This window comes from Phlebotomus papatasi, chromosome 1, assembly GCF_024763615.1.
Source record: "Phlebotomus papatasi isolate M1 chromosome 1, Ppap_2.1, whole genome shotgun sequence".
Classification (NCBI taxonomy): domain Eukaryota; kingdom Metazoa; phylum Arthropoda; class Insecta; order Diptera; family Psychodidae; genus Phlebotomus; species Phlebotomus papatasi.
In genome coordinates, this window is record NC_077222.1 from 26,548,233 (window position 1) to 26,564,310 (window position 16,078).

Consider the following 16,078-nt stretch of genomic DNA (forward strand, 5'->3'; position numbering starts at 1 on the left):
TTGTGGGTGGAACAAAATTCACAAACTTGACTCAGATTCATCGATCGCACATAGAAGACATGGCTTCTCTCACATTTTCCAAGAAACTTCATTTTAGATGCGATCCCTCATATTCACATCTATTGTAATCTACCGATTTGATCCACCACTAAAAAGGAAAACTTAAAAATCGTAAAGTTGATAAACAAGAAGTAATTTGACTCAAATAGGTTGCAGTTGAGTAATTATTAAGCAATTTTGCATTTCTTTGATATAAAAATATTTTTCAAGCTTGCACAAACTGAATGTGCAATGAAAGAATCACATCTACAATAAGCTCACACAGTTTACAACTGGTTTTTGACAATCTTTGACATAACCTCACTATTGTGTTGTTTTTCATGTCAAAGAAAAGAAATTGTCCGTAAGAAGATGTTTTGTGAAAATTTTAGCTTGTTCACCTGCTGAAGCTCAATATCTGTGCTAAATCCCGATTCCTGCAGCTGCAGGAACAGGGAAATCTTCAATGATGCGCATTCAAAGGTTTTTGTGCATATCCGGCTCCGTGGAGGAATGGTGGAATCTTGTGTGGTCTTCTCGCTTGCAAAGTTTTAGTCAATTTTTAGCTTTAAAAACTTATTGATTCGTGTAAATTTGGTGATATTTGGACTTTTCAAGAAAGTATTCATCAGATTTAACCGTTTCCGGAGTGAAATTCTCGTAGAATCAAGCAAAAAAATGGTTTTTAATGTCAATAAAACATCTCTCATAAAAGTTCCAAAAAAGTGATATTAAAATGTTTTATTTCTTATAAAAATGGTTTAATCAAGTAGATTAGAGTTCCCTTTAAACAATGATGTGCAACTTTTAGTGTCCGGTGCAAAATTTACGGTGAAAATGGGGTGTTCAATGATGGCGTGAATCGTGTGCGATAATAGAAACTTGATTCATCTATCGGACAAATCGCCATTCAATTTTCATTTTCCTCTGGAGGAAAATCTAAGGATTTCCTGGGATTTTGTTTGGTGGGATTATGAACCTTATAAGTAAGACATTTTTTTGGCATAGTTGGAGAATCCATACGGTTTGCATGGTAGTCAGAAAAAATCACTGAACTTGAACATCATTTTTGTGTGCGAAAGTTCAAAGCCTCCCCCTATCTCTTTTTTCACACTTTAAATTTTAAGCAATATTCAACATTTGTTATAATTTTTTATCATTAAAGTGATATTAGGAGCTTTCTTTTTCAAAAATAGAAAATTTAAATGATTAACTCAAAAATCAAGAAAAAAAAGTAAATGAACATAACTAGGTGGGAATTCCGGAAATCGTCGGGAAAATACAATTCACTCAGGGAAAACTCATCAACTTTTTCCAGAGCTTTCGGCTCGGTCTCCAAGCCTTCATCAGTGACTGGAGCAAAAAGAAAAAGAAGCCACTCTTTATTCATCAATTCAATATATAAAATTTCTCTTGCACTTACTCAAGTCTTTTAAATGTTCTCTGAAATTCATTCATTAATTGGGTCAGGATGTTCACAGTACATGTAGAGGGAAAGGGGGCACACTTTTTTACAATTTTGTAGAATTTCTCTAACGCCGTTTTTCACAATTTTCTTCACTTTTCTTCTTTCTTGGGCTTTGTCGTAGTAGGGTAAAGTGGTACAAGTTGGACAGAGCTTTTTTCTTGATAAATTTAGTACTTCATTTTTATTTGTATATTTTTAATGCTTTAGTTTTATAATTTGGTTCCTTGTGCTTAAAAACAAATTTTGTATACTGTATTTATCAAGAAAAAAGCCATGTCCAACTTGTAACACTATGTCCAACTTATATCACTTTACCCTATCCAGCAGCTTGTCTTTGTCCGCATTGATCTCTTTACCAGTCTAGAGATTAAGCATACCATAATAACCCGTAAAGTACCATAATAACCCGTAATACAGTTCATACAATTCCTACAGTTTTCCTTATTCCTTGAAGTGAAAAAATGTGGGACCTATGTATCGAGCTTTTAAACACATTGAAGCTTTTCTAAATAGCGAAATACTATCGAATTATTGTTTTCCAAAATCTTGATAATCTCTTCAATTCGTTAATTTTTTTCCACTCGAATACTCACAATATTGCCATCAATGTTAGAGACCATTTAAAGTAAAGTTGATCTTTTCAATAATTATATCCTTATATCGAAATTTTCTAAGCCATTCTTCAATAATTTAAACACGATCTAAATAAACCTCCAAAATGCTTTTTTTTTGGAAGTCCAACACTCAGGCCTTTCCAAAATTCGACTAACATTTAACATTAAATACTACAAAGGTACCTTTTCGCTCCTTACGTATTTAAAAGCCCTTCAAAGGACATATCGACTTATAAGAAGGATACTCAGCATTAGAGGGATGTAAGACAATATAATCATACCAGTAAAAGCAAAAAGCTAGAGGAAACCTACGGGATACTCCTTAAGTATAAGTTATAATAGCTACTCCTTAAGCTATAATAAATTTTAGCGTTATTTACTCCGAATTATTATCATAACCGAACTTGTAAAATGTAAAAAAAACTTTTTCGGCCACTCGAATTTAAAATCTGAGCTAAAAGTGGCGTATAGTCTTCAAAATTCGGAATTAGACAGAGATGACTTTATTTTCGGACACTCCCACTTCCAAAGACTTCCAAGCACTTTATTTTTAGTTGTACACCACTTCTGATCCTAATATTTCCCCCTTGCTGTTGACTCTAATGGAGATTGACTCTATCGAGGTCCTACTGTACTTCTATTTCCTCTTCTCGAGAACCACAACGTTTCCTATTACAAATGTCTGACGAATATGAGTCGTGAGCATTGTACCAGTCGGGTAAAAGTACGTCATCATTTTCGCATTTATCCACCGGGCTCACCTTGAAACATCTTGGTTGTACACCACTACTAACCGTAATCTCTCTGTTGCAGATTCGAATTTGAAATGAGAATGTACTAAATGTGAGGGGTCAGCCATTGTTTAGTTTAGTGTTGCCATAGCAGAAATGAAATGTCATTTTGTGAAAGAGATTCCGAGGACGAACACGCGAGACTAGAATCTGTGAAATCTATTGAAAACCTGTAAGTAGGAAACAAGGAAAATAGGGATTATGCAAGCTTATAGAATGTTCTATTTATAGGGAAATTTATATTGAAAGGAAAGAAAGGATTTATAGCGATTTAAAGAGGGCAAGTCGACTGCTCAGATATGAAAAGTTAGGGTTAGAATAAAATAGATAATCATGGATGACTCCCTCTTTTCAGATCTTTAATCATTATCATTATCACATTATCACATTATCACAATCATAGAGATTTTCCACGAACCAGTTTGATACGGATTTTTGTTTAAATAAAGAAAATATTTCCGATGGAGAAATTTGACAACAACACTCTCCCCCTTGATCAAGATTCTTTAGGTAGGAATTATGATAAGTTGAAGTTAAAAGAACAAAACATGTTTATTCAATTCAACGAATTCAACCATTTTTGTCTGGGCTATACAAAATTGCAATGACTTGATCTTATTTATTTACCATTTTTCCTATGTGCTTATTTAGCTTTATCAGCCCCCTTATCTCACCTTCTTTTGAATGCCTCACTTTCTCAACAAACTTATCATTATTTGCATTTCGACAAACAAGTCCACAAAGTGCAAATTTCGCAGATGAAGAAATGCGATAGAGGCCGGATCTTTACTCAATAAAAGACGATCTGTAGAATATTTAACAGTCATTTTAATGAACCTTTAAAAAAAATTCACAAAAGTTCTACAAAAAGTGCCTTGTTCATCATTTTTAGATCGCAATTTAGTACTGAATTACCCACTATTATTCCTATTCTTAGCATTCTACAAGCTTTATTGTACAGCAATAAAAGTAAATGCCTTTGACAAATGATAAGTTAATCAAGGTATGTTTTGTTTATCTAAGAGTAATTCACAAAGAGAAATAAAGGTGATTCGGTCACCTATCTGAAAAAAAAACATTACACCTTGATGAAATAAACATCCAACTTTTTTGCTAGAAAAATTTCGCCGAAACAAATTTTTAGAGATTCTTAACGAAAAATTGACGAAGAAAAGATAAATGGAATCTCAGTAGCGCCGATTTGCATAGCGATGTTTTTTGTTCGTATGAGTATCATTTTAATTGTGATTGCTAGTTGGAAATTGTCGCGTTCACCGTAAGTTTAAATCTATATCATACACTTTATATCCCAAATATTGCTGCCCAGATAAATCTCCCCGCGAGATTTTGGGGAAAGGAGCTGCCCTAGAAATGTCACCCGTTTTGAGAAAATTGCATGAATGTGTGTAGGCGAAAATGCTGAGCCTGGAAGTCCTTTAGAGTTCTCCATGTTCCCCACCCTTCTTGATGACTTTGAGCTTGGGAGCTGGTGGGGGCTTTGTGTCACTGGGAATATCCTCGTGGATGGGAATGGTCTGCTTTGGGGGTGCTTCTGTCGTTTTGGGAGGGGCTTTTGTGGGCGGCGGGGTGGTTGTGGTTGGTTTAGGGGTGGTGGTGGTGGTGGTAGTTGTTGGTTTAGGCGTTGTTGTGGTCGTTGGTGGTGGCGTTGTCGTCGTTGGCTTTGGCGGTGGCGCTGTCGTCGTTGGTTTTGACGTTGTCGTCGTTGGCCGGGGAGTTGTGGTAGTTGGCGTGTCCTTTTTGCTCATCAAATGCTGAGGCACCTTCACCCTTCCCATGTACTTGCTGAACGGCGATCCCAGGTAATAGTGCTCGCCCACCTGCAGCAAATGACAAATTCCACCGAGTTGGCCATCAGTGCCATGTAGAGCCGCTACAATCTTTCCCGTCCAATCAACTTTGAGGATTGTAACGCGTGGTCCAAAGAGCCAATTGGAAGTCTCAAAGTGTCCAATAGCATGATAGATTTTCTGTGTGTAGACATTTGGCACAGCGTTCGAGATGAGCCGGAAGGGTGTCTGAATAAGATACACCAATCGCAGAAGGAATTTCCGGACCAGCGGAACTTTGGCCAAAGAGCCCAAAAGGGAAGGATTCTCCTTGTCGCTTGGTGCAACAAGTGGCACCCAGAATCCATCTTCAGCCGGTGATAAGTTATCCGGATGTCCTGGTAGATTGTCCAAGAAGACTTGCCACGTTCCCTTCCTCTCTCCTTTGAGATAGTATTTTCTCAATCTACTAGCTCCAGTTTCTGCCACAACGATAAATTCCTCTCCTGGACTCAGCAGAAGCCCATTAGCAAAGAGCATTTCATCAATCAAGGTTGTGCTGACATTCCTTGCCCGATCGTAGTGAATGAGCCTTCCAGCCGGATTTGCCAGCATTGTGAACATCCCATCGTCCAGACCAAAGTCCGAACACGAGTCTGTCCAGTAGATATCTCCAGAACTGTGCACAGCCACCGAATTGGCAATCTTTGGGCGACGAGGAGTAGTTCCTTTAACTTCCTGATTCATAGACACCAAAAGCTGCTTCTTCCCATTCACCAGATTCACCTGCCAGATCCCATAGAAAGCATCCGCTACGATCAGATGATCCTTCTTGACGTCCAGTGACATTCCCAGGGGACGTCCACACTTGGCTTCCTCATAAGCTCCCTCACAGGGCGCCCCAAATTTCGCCACGTGTGTTATATGATCACCATTAATACGGATCACCTCACCCCCCTGGATACCTGTATAAATGCTCCCACCCACAGCCAGAAGGTGCTCAGGCCCATGGACCCTACCCTCAAGCAGTCTCTCGCCTTCATTCAGGTACCCATTCAGTTCCAGAACACCCTGCAATTCAGCAGGTTGGCCAACTCTGCAAAAGCCAAAGCAAACGTCATCACCTCACCTTCGTATCTCCGGCAATTAAATCACACAATTCCCCTTCAGCGGAATAGAGGCCAAGGGTCAACAGAAGGCCCCAATGTCCAAGACATTGCAAAAAACACTCTCAAACTTAAAAAGAAATAACTTCCACACACTTACTCGACGGGAGAAAAGGGAAAAGTCGTGTGAGGCGGAACTCCCGGCAGGAGTACCACCAAGAAAAAGAATGCCAGGAAGTAGAGGAATCTCTTAACACATCTGCAGCACAAACCCATCTTTATGTGGTTTTTATTGCGTGTTTTTAATCACTTTTTCCGCGAGCTACACTTCCACTTCAACTAAACTGTCCAACTCATATGACATGACGAAATTGCCGGATGCCCAATAAAAAAGCTTATGCTTAAGAAGAAGTTGGAAATTACATGGATTTGTCTAAATAGTCAGTGGACGTGTCCTCACCTACGGTATTAGTAAATAAAAAATAAAATACAGTAGACTCTTCGATATCCAGCACTTCGATATCCGGGTGACAGCTGCCAAACACTGGCGGTTGATATATTCAAAATTATTTTCACTAAACATGAAGTTTGTCCAGAGTGAATTAAAGTATTATTAACATTGTATCGAAGTTTTTAATACATAATTGTGATAAAAAATGAAACATAAGCACACCATGAAGAAAATTCTCTTTTTCTTTGTCAGACAGAAAATAAATTCACACTGCACAAAATAGAAAAACCGTTGATCATTCAAAAAACCTAAATGTCATTTTGTCCCCCAGTCAGCCGGATATCGAAGAGTCTGCTGTAATCTTTACTTCAATTTTTGATAAATATTTTGCTAAAATGTCAAATTTAATTTACAATTGCTACGATCATCATACTCATAATGTTATTGCCATGTAATGAAATAAATTCGTAACATACAGTGCTCGCTTCGTTATCCGGATGATTGGGAGACAATATGACAGATGTCAACTTTGTAATCCAGGTAAATTTTTTGAATTTGTTCAACGTCTCGAAAATATAATACAAGTTTTTTTTTCTAGAATTATAATAAAAGTTTTAAAGAAGCTTAAAAAGACATAATTAGAGAATTCTATGCTATCACTGAGAGAAATCCGAAAAAGTTAAAATAACATGCCGGAAATGTTTATTTTACCCTGCAGTATTGATCCGAAATCGGTGTATATGCTTTTTAGGTGTATTAGGGGTTAAAGTTACCCCTTTTCATGTTAATTTTACCATTAAAAAGGTGTAAAATTAACATAAAAATGTTGATATATTTTTACACCTTAAAAGTGTTAAAGTTATGAGGAAAAAATGTTAATCGCATACCCGTTTTTCTCTCAGTGATTATACTTCATTTATTAAACAAAAACCTCACAGGATAATTCATTTTCATTGCTGAACACACAAGCATACATGACCTCAAAATTATTTTAAATGTAACCGTCCATATCGTCCGGATTAGAAAATTTCCGGATTATTATTAAAATATAAATTTAGTGCAGGGCGAAGTAGGGCATCTTTGAAATTGAGATTTTTCATCTATTTTTAAATAAAATTAAACCTTATTGGAACTTCTCAAACAGTTTGAGAAGCTAAATTACATTATGATATAGCTCAGTTCCACTTAAACATAGGAGAAAAATCCCAATTTCAAAGGTGTCCCACTTCCCCTACAATTAAATGAAATTAAAAATATTAAAAAAAAAACATTACGTGAGAATTCAGTCTTTAATCAACAACAGTGAATCGAAAATATTCTTCGACCGAATTTTGTATTTGCCATTCATATGAGAACGATTTTTGATATTTGGTTAAACTTTAACGTCACCACGATAGTTGCAATGTTTTTTTTTTACTATTTGGTTCGATTCTAATCATCCTATGTTCCATCCTCGACGTTAAAACACTAATTTAAAGCGCCCCAATTCCTTCCCAGACTCCCGGAACGCGAAACTGTCTTTAAACGAGGTACTTCGCAAGGGGTAACTCATTTTCATTTTTTTCTGACAAGGGTTTCTGGTTTCTCGAGTTTCGCGATGCAAAAAGTGGGTTTCTCGGGTTTCGCTATGCAATTTTTGACTTTCTCGGCGATGCAATTTTTGGGTTTCTCGGGTTTCACGATGCAGACACTGGGTTTCTCGGGTTTCGCGATGCAATTTTTGGATTTCTCGGGTTTCACGATGCAAAATGTGGGTTTCGCGAAGCGTTTCTCGGACAATTGACGACAATTGACGAACTCCTCGCACACACGATGATGTGCACTTGCAACGACTCCTGTATATCGTACCATAGACGATAGGTAGAGCAAGGACAGTAGAGTGTCCTTGATCAAATACATTCTAACCTCTACCTATCGTCTCTATGGTACATATACAGGAAGGAGTCGTTGGCACTGGCGAAGCTCTCGTGACGAAGTAACTACACCTATAGCACTCTGGGTTCATTTTCTAACTTAAAAGCCTTGAAGGCAAGAAAATCATTGAAATAACTTGAAATGAAAAATAAAAACTAGCGACTAGTTAGGTTGTGTTTCACTGTCGTATTGGTCCTATTGGTCAGTAAAAATTATATTTAGTTACTAAGTGTATGTATAAATAAAACAGAAATTATAAATTGTTAATGATAGAAAATATTGAAGTATTATGGCAAAAAGAAAATAAAGAAATTAGATCCTGAAAATTTTAGTTTGATTTAAATTTATAATAAATTGATCAAAATAAACTGAAATCTATGTATGACTTTATTTTTCACTGACTAAAATGGAATTTTTTACTGACCAGTCTTTACTCTTGTCCTTGTCGTGATTAACACTTTCACGTCATTAGGGTCATATATGACCCGGTGAAAAAAGTTTTTTTTTTGACTATTTACATTAATTGAAATCTATCTGTTTGTGCACGACATCATAATAGAAGGATGTAAGATTCTTGGCTAATTTTCTCAAGACTCCAGATATATTCAGGAAAAGAAAATACTTGAGATCAAAAATCACGAATTTCGAACTTTGTGAAATGATTTTTCTTTTTCAAAATTTTTTATATTCATTTATTTTTTTCAGGAATAAGTTCTTTAGAAACACAAAATAGTTAGAATATCCAAAGATTGTATATTGCATATTTTGATATAATAAACTACTCTCAATTTTCCAAAAAAGCGCGTAGAATTTCCCGGGTCATATATGACCCTATTGTCGTCAAAGGGAAAGTTTGTGAAAGCGTGTTCGTGCCAACAATGTAGTTGGGACAGTTGGGATATTGTTTTTCTTTGTGAAATCCAGAAGGAAAATATCTTGCTCCTGGACATTTCATCATATATCTGATGAATTATAACATAATTTTGCAATATTTTAGAGAATTCTGCAAGCGTCCCATATTGTGCAATTGTATTGAATGGATTTTGAAAATGGTATGTATACTTCCCTTGCCGACAATAGGGTCATATGTCATATATGACTCGGAGTTTTTCCGAGCTTTCACGCAATGGAAATTTTTTTTCCTCTCAGAACTATTATATTTGATCATAAAGCATTAGGAAAAACTCAATTTTACATGAATTCACTTGCTGAGTAAAAGCGTGACGCGAAAGAGTTAAATATTTAGTTCCTATAAAATATTTTTTTGTCTCATGGCAAAAAGATCAGTTCGGAAATTGCTCCGGGGTATCTCATTTATATAAAATTATAGCCTTAAACATGCATGGAAGTTCTTTTCTTGCTCCCACCCTAATCTATATATTTATTTTTTTTTACTAAATTATAAATTTATTTCCATGTCATACGACATCCTTGGACTGTTCCATGGAATACAAGTTGCAGATTGACTTTTTGTTGGGATTAGTCGTTCAGTGATTCGAAATGAGCGCGACATGGAATTTTAAACTTGTTTCGGCAATTTTATGGTACAAATTATTAATTTATCTGTTCGAGAACTAAAATGGATTTACAGAAAGATCAATTTAAGAGAATTTAGCAAGAAAAAGTTTAGTAATTGCTGTTAAAATTATTAAGTTGCTTGTTAGTTGCGTGCAACTAGTTGGATTTTCGATTTAGCGGAGACACTTGCGATCAGCAGGGTTTCTTCGGAGAAAGTGTTGGTGCGTGCCGGAAATATTGACATGTCAGTAGAAATTTGGCGAGAGAAAAAAGACCGATTGCTTGTGTTGAGAAATTCAGCAAAATATCCGTGAAAAAGTGAATTGAGAGGAAAAAAGTGGCCAAAAAGTTAAAGTTGAGTGTACAGAGTATATTATAGAGTACAAGGAGTAATCCTAAATATAGTTTGAGAGTGATAAAACCTGCTTGCAAAGGATGTCCAAGTTTGACATGTAAGTGTGAGAGAGAGAGAGCGAGTCACACTGGGAAAAAGATGTAGGTTAAGAAATTCAGGCATTTTCACCTCATTTCCCATGCTAAATTGCTGGGAAAAATGTCCTGAAATGGGCCTGAAGGGTTGTAGGGGATGACTAATGGGTTCTAATGATGGTATTTTTTTGTCTTCCGGCAGGGTTAAGCCCTATATAAGTGACAGTGAAGAGAGTGACACTGAGACTGAGTTCGACATAGAACAGCTTGGACCATTGGAACCTGGACCTGGAGAGCACAAATTGCAGTACAATTACTGTCTGTGGTTTGCCAAGAAGGGCTGCCACCGGACATCTATAACACAAGTGAAAGCCACTGAGGTAGGAAGCCCCAAAAAGAGGCCGAGTCCAAAACTGGAAGCTCACGTGCTTTCCTTTCTCTTTTTTGCCACTGCAGCAGGAGTATGGGAAGTCTCTGCACATTGTGGGCAGGTGTGCCAGTGTGGAGCAGTGGTGGTCACTCTATTGTCACCTCATTAAGCCGACTGCATTGAAGCCCTATCGTGAACTCCATCTCTTTAAGGTAGGCACAATCCTCAAATAATCCCCCATTTTCTCACCTTCTATCCTCCATTTGATCAAATAAAGCTCCTCCAGAGATACTTTGATATCTCTTCACTAATTTACCATCAATTCCCCTGCTCCCTGGCCCCAATTTCCCTCCTATTTTCGCTCCCAAATCCTCCCGTAAGCGTTTCCCGGATTGAAAACAAAAGTTTACGCGGTGCAATCAGCGCCGCGGGTGGGGAGCACAGGAAATTGCATCAAGTGCAACGGAGAAGATTTCGACTGGAGAAATGGAGGGAAAATCTTCTCTTTGCGGAAAAGCCCCCCAACAAGGCATTTCTGCACGGAAATAGCTAATTATAGTGCACGCATGATACTCCGGGAAATCTTATTGATAAAATTCGATGGTATTTCCAGTGCAAAATGCCACGTTATCAGTTTAATTAATAGACACGTGAAGCACTGTCGTGATAACACAGTTTGGCGCAAAAATAAGTGATATTTTGGTGATTCTCTCTGGCCACGGAGGCCACAGACAAGCTTCTCGTCTTTTGTGTGTGCCATCACAACGCAAAATAAACACGTTTTTGCTGAATTTATAAATATTCAAATGAGACGATTGGGGAAACGAAAGTGTTAAGAAGAGAATTTTGAGAAGCAATGAAATATACTGACTGAGAGGACAGGGTCTTCTTGGGTGGGTTTCCTTCTCCTTGGGGGCTCCTTTCAAAGCTTCTGGGGGGATTGGAACATTCAGATTTGAGAGAAAAATCAAAATTTAATAATTTAGAGAAGCTTTCCTAAAGAAAAATTCGATTTTCTCAAATTTCTGAATTAAAGCATTTAATAAATATTCTTTTCTCAACGCGATTATGCTCAATAAGGTCTTATTCACACGTTCTTTAAATAATTATCATATAAAATATTTTAAATCATAAAACGCGACACACCTTTTAAATCAGGAAAATTCATGAAACCAAAATTTGTATCTGTTTCACAAACGTATTGCATGCATATACAGTGGCGACAAGATAAATAGCACAGTTTCGGACACTATAGGGTAAGGGCTCATAATTTTGGACAGTCTGCTTATAAGCATCGATGTTCCAAGTTTGAAGTACGATATTTTCTATACTAATTGACTTTTTTTGTTACAAAAATAAAGAAATGATCGTGTCCCTCTATAAAAAATCGCGTAAAACCAAAAAAAGAAGACAGTTAATTTTTGGTCTCCTAATTTAGACTCCCCCCTAATGCATTGTGAATTAAGGGGAGAGTGTCAATTAGAAAACCAAAACTTAGCTGTTTTTCGGGATTTTTCTTTGAAGGAGAAGGAAACGATCAAGATTCTTGAATTTTTCTTAAGCGCCTCGTCGCACTAGGGTAAAGTGGTACAAGTTGGACAGTGGTAAAAGTTGCACAATGGTACAATTTGGACAGGGATTTTTGTCTTGATAAAGGAGAATGGTCAAAACTATATGGGCGCTGGTCCCGGAATCGCCACAAACGAGAGTAGGCGCATTTTGTAGGTACTGATATAAGATTGAAAAATTGCCGGGACCCAGGACCATAAACGCTGGGAGTCCTTGTAAAAATGCCTTTATCCTTTCGATAAATCGCTGTTTTGACAACGAATTACGCAAGAACGGCTAAAGTGATCTTGATGAAATTCGGTATAGGGTCACTGTATGACTTAAAGTTTTTATCCATGCATATCACCCCCTCCCCCCACCCTCCATTCTGATAGCCCCCATACAAAATGAGGGCGTTTTACCTTATAACTCATTTCTAAGAGGAGGTAGAAAGCTGAAATTCGACAAGGGAACAAAGCTTAGGGAATACTTTTAAACCATGTATAATATCTCCCTCCTCTGTCCCCCTTTCTGGTAGCCCTCATACAAAATGAGAGCATTTTACCTTATAACTCCTTTCTGAGAAAAGATAGAAAGTTGAAATACAGCATAGGAACAAGACTTAAAGAAGACTTTTTAACCATACTGACCAAACTCTTCGTCCATCACCCCTTCTGGTAGCCCCCTTCTGGTAGTTGGACAATGGTACAATTTGGACAGGGCTTTTTTTCTTGATAAATTTAGTACTTCATTTTTATTTGTATATTTTTAACGACCAGCGCACAATAACTTTTGTTTGTAAACATGTTTTCAAAATTTCCCATGAGAGTGAGCGAGATGACTAGATCTAGATCTCACTCACTCTCATTTCAATGTCAAAAACATGTTTACTAAACAAAAGTTATTGTGCGTTGGGCATAATGCTTTAGTTTTATAATTTGGTTCCTTGTGCTTAAAAACAAATTTTGTACTGTATTTATCAAGAAGAAAGCCATGTCCAACTTATACCGGCGAATTGTCCAACTTGTAACACTAATTCCAAATTATATCACTTTACCCTACTCCCTCTTAATTGCGAAAAATTTGCAGTTCGTAATTTTTGTTTAAAAAAAATCAATTCCTTAGTGTATTTCATATTTAAACTAAGAAAACCCGAAGAAAATCGTGAAATCGGAACTTTTTTCAAGGTTTTTGAAAAAAGATACATTTCTGGGACAAAATTTTGACTTTCACATGCTTTTTGGGATTGATCGAAACGTGTCGTGCGATTTTTTTTTAATTTTTGGCGATGTTTTAGAAATTATCCAGGCGGATATTTCGTTCTTATAGGAAAATACCATTGAATCATTCCTATTAACTGGTTTTCAAGTTTAAATGTTAAAAAGGCTGTAGAGAGCGTATTTCTCAACCGAATGGTATCAGGTTTTGGCTCCTTGGAAAGGTCTTGAAATTCTTGACAAGCCTGAACCGATTGCAATCGGTTATGAACTATTTTTTTAATCAAAAATCAATTTTATTACTTCTAAGCTACTTTGGGGGACTTTTGAGTGATTTATGAATCGGTACAATTCGGTTGGGCACTCAATGAGTCAAGTGGTAGAGCACTCGCTCTATGATACAAGTGTCCCGGGTTCGAATCCTCTTTAGGTCACCAGGGATTTTTCTGGCATTAAAGGTGTACGGATTGCATCCAGTGAGCTTCATTGCAATTGATTCCACGGACATGGGACTGACAACCTCATCCCGTACAAGAAAAAATAATAATTCATGTCTAGAAATCCCCTTGCGTGAAGGCCTTGTTCATTCATGGAATGTTGTGCCAGCATTATTATTATTATTATTATTATTACAATTCGGTTGCGAATCGGTAAATGGTAAATGACGTGAAAGTACTTTTGAGGTATAGTATTTAAGTTAGGAGTCCGAGCATTCTGCAAAGCCTGCAACGCTCTGCCATGAATATTTGCTTCCTATCAAATATTCGTTATTGTATATTTAAATTAAAAAAAAAATAATACTAATGCGCCACTGGCGGTGATTAGCCAAACTTGCAGTGTTCCAATAAGCTGTAAAGCATGAAATAACCTATTCATAGTGTCCAAAACGATACGAATCCATTCACAAAAATTACAATGAGTTATATAAGGGTGATTTTCCGGATTTTGGAGGATAATCAAAGCCCTTTGCCTTGCAGAGTGGAATAAAGCCAATGTGGGAGGATCCCGGCAATGCCAAAGGCGGGAAATGGGTGATAAAACTTCGCAAGAATAAGATTGATCGTGCCTGGGAAACTGTTTGCATGGCGATGCTGGGTGAACAATTTCTTGTGGGGCCCGAAATCTGCGGAGTTGTCCTGTGCACCAAGTTCCCGGTAGGTTATCTCTAAATTTTTCCAGCGATTTATTAAATGATGGAAGCAAAAATACTGGAAAAACGATGAGTTTCAAAATTTGACTTTTAGGAAATTGTGATTTCAGCGCCACTAGCGGTGAACATTAGAAGTTTGTATGTACTGAAAAGTTGATTTGAGCTTTTTCGTGTTTCCAGTGTTTTTTTTTTTGTTGGATTAGTTTGTGTAATACGGACTAATGGTGGCTCATTTTGCATGATATTGAGTTTCAGGAGGACCTGCTCTCCGTGTGGAATCGCACGGCGACAGACCAAGCGAGCACAGCTAGGATAAGGGACACACTCAGACGGATTCTCAACTTACCTCCGAATACTCCCATGGAGTATAAGCCACACTGTGATAGCTTAAAGTGAGTTAATTTTCTTTCAGCTTTAAATAAATTAATTTAAAAGATGGAATATTAAAGAATAATTTTTAAACATTTTGCAGAAAATCAAAAACATTACTAAATAAGAGTTGAGCTTATCCTCCAGAAAGAACCTCAATTCTCCTTTTCATCCTGAGTCTCCTATTTTTTTGATCAGAAGAATTAAAAATGAGAGAAAAAATACCGAGAAAAAAATTGTTAAATAGCATCCCTCATCAATCCATTCACCAAGAAAAAGACAAAGAAAATATCCCGAAAAATATTCAGAGGAAAAAAATAAAAATAGTGACAAAGTGACAAAAAGGAGTTTCTGGACTTTCTGCCAACAAAACACAGCTTGTTTTTTTCGGACAAAAAACAAAGAGAATGAAAAAAACAGGAAAAAACTTACCGAGAGGAAAAGAAGTTCATAAAATTTGTGGATTTTCGATTCAGAATAAAACATTTGTTTTACAGAAAAAAACAATATCTTGTCATTGTATTGCGTGGGAGTTGATGGGGTGGGGATGATCCACAGGTCGCAAAAACTTCCCACAGGGATTTGCCAGAGCAAGGAATGACAAATTAGTCTCAATGTTTGGCATACTTGGAGGATTGGTGATCTGGGAATTGCCTCAGAGACACGCACGTTGATTTTTTTTGTTTCTTTAGCTTGAAAGTGGAGCAGAATGTCTTCCTGAAGCTTCCTATTTCTGGCTTGGGTGGAAATTGAAATAAGTAAGTCAAATAAGTAAAGATGTGAAAAGTGAACATATTTTTGGCAGAAGAGAACTAAGCTAATCACTTACACGTTTGTGCCTCTTTATGCGACTAATTTCAGCAACAAGAAACTTAAGTTTATGGTTCTGGCACACCTTTTAGATCAGGGAAATTTCATGAAGTCGAAATTCGGATCAATTTATCTCTCATACGCTTTGCATAATGTCTATCTCAGTCTTTCGCATTCCAAATTCAGTTGAGCTAAATTGAATTTGGAATTATGTTTAAAAGAAGAAGAAGAGTACGATTTCTTACACGAGATCCTCGGGGCTTCCTTGAAAGAGGGTACTGAACTTTCCCAGCCTATATAGAGATATTTCCTGTACTTCTTGCTAAATTCTCTGCTTGAAATATTATATCCATGCTCTTTGATGTTCTATTTAAACTTTTTCCAAAAAAACATCTCGACTGAAGTATATCCTTAAGTGAAAATTAATTTCATGGATTTCTCACAAGGGAGGTCATCGAGTCATCAAATTCTGATTAGCTTCATATTAAGAACATAGA

General features: G+C 36.9%; 2 protein-coding genes across 3 annotated transcripts; one reads left to right on the forward strand and one right to left on the reverse strand.

Annotated features, from left to right (window-relative positions):
- Positions 1-3,720: 3,720 nt before the first annotated feature.
- On the reverse strand, positions 3,721-6,199 carry LOC129798338 (adipocyte plasma membrane-associated protein Hemomucin-like). The gene is made up of 2 exons (XM_055841447.1): positions 5,966-6,199; positions 3,721-5,795 (listed from the first exon to the last, which is right to left on the reverse strand). The coding sequence occupies exons 1-2, from the start codon at positions 6,079-6,081 to the stop codon at positions 4,349-4,351; spliced, it is 1,563 nt and encodes a 520-aa protein (XP_055697422.1). The 5' UTR covers positions 6,082-6,199; the 3' UTR covers positions 3,721-4,348.
- Positions 6,200-9,828: 3,629 nt separating this feature from the next.
- LOC129798352 (eukaryotic translation initiation factor 4E type 2) lies at positions 9,829-15,275 on the forward strand. Of its 2 annotated transcripts, none has more exons than XM_055841470.1 (6): positions 9,829-10,140; positions 10,320-10,497; positions 10,574-10,699; positions 14,230-14,406; positions 14,658-14,794; positions 14,875-15,275. In XM_055841470.1, exons 1-6 carry the CDS (start codon positions 10,124-10,126, stop codon positions 14,903-14,905), a joined length of 666 nt encoding a protein of 221 aa, XP_055697445.1. In that variant the 5' UTR covers positions 9,829-10,123; the 3' UTR covers positions 14,906-15,275. The 2 variants fall into 2 exon arrangements, with proteins under 2 accessions (XP_055697445.1, XP_055697443.1); XM_055841468.1 differs by having other exon boundaries at positions 9,920-10,140; positions 14,652-14,794.
- Positions 15,276-16,078: the final 803 nt, after the last annotated feature.

Coding starts and splice junctions, on each gene's coding strand:
- LOC129798338 (XM_055841447.1), bottom strand. CDS start 6,081: ATGGGTTTGTGCTGCAGATGTGTTAAGAGATTCCTCTACTTCCTGGCA. Junction 5,796..5,965: donor TTTCCCTTTTCTCCCGTCGA/GTAAGTGTGTGG, acceptor TGGCTTTTGCAG/AGTTGGCCAACCTGCTGAAT.
- LOC129798352 (XM_055841468.1), top strand. Junction 10,498..10,573: donor CACAAGTGAAAGCCACTGAG/GTAGGAAGCCCC, acceptor TTGCCACTGCAG/CAGGAGTATGGGAAGTCTCT. Junction 14,407..14,651: donor TCCTGTGCACCAAGTTCCCG/GTAGGTTATCTC, acceptor CATGATATTGAG/TTTCAGGAGGACCTGCTCTC.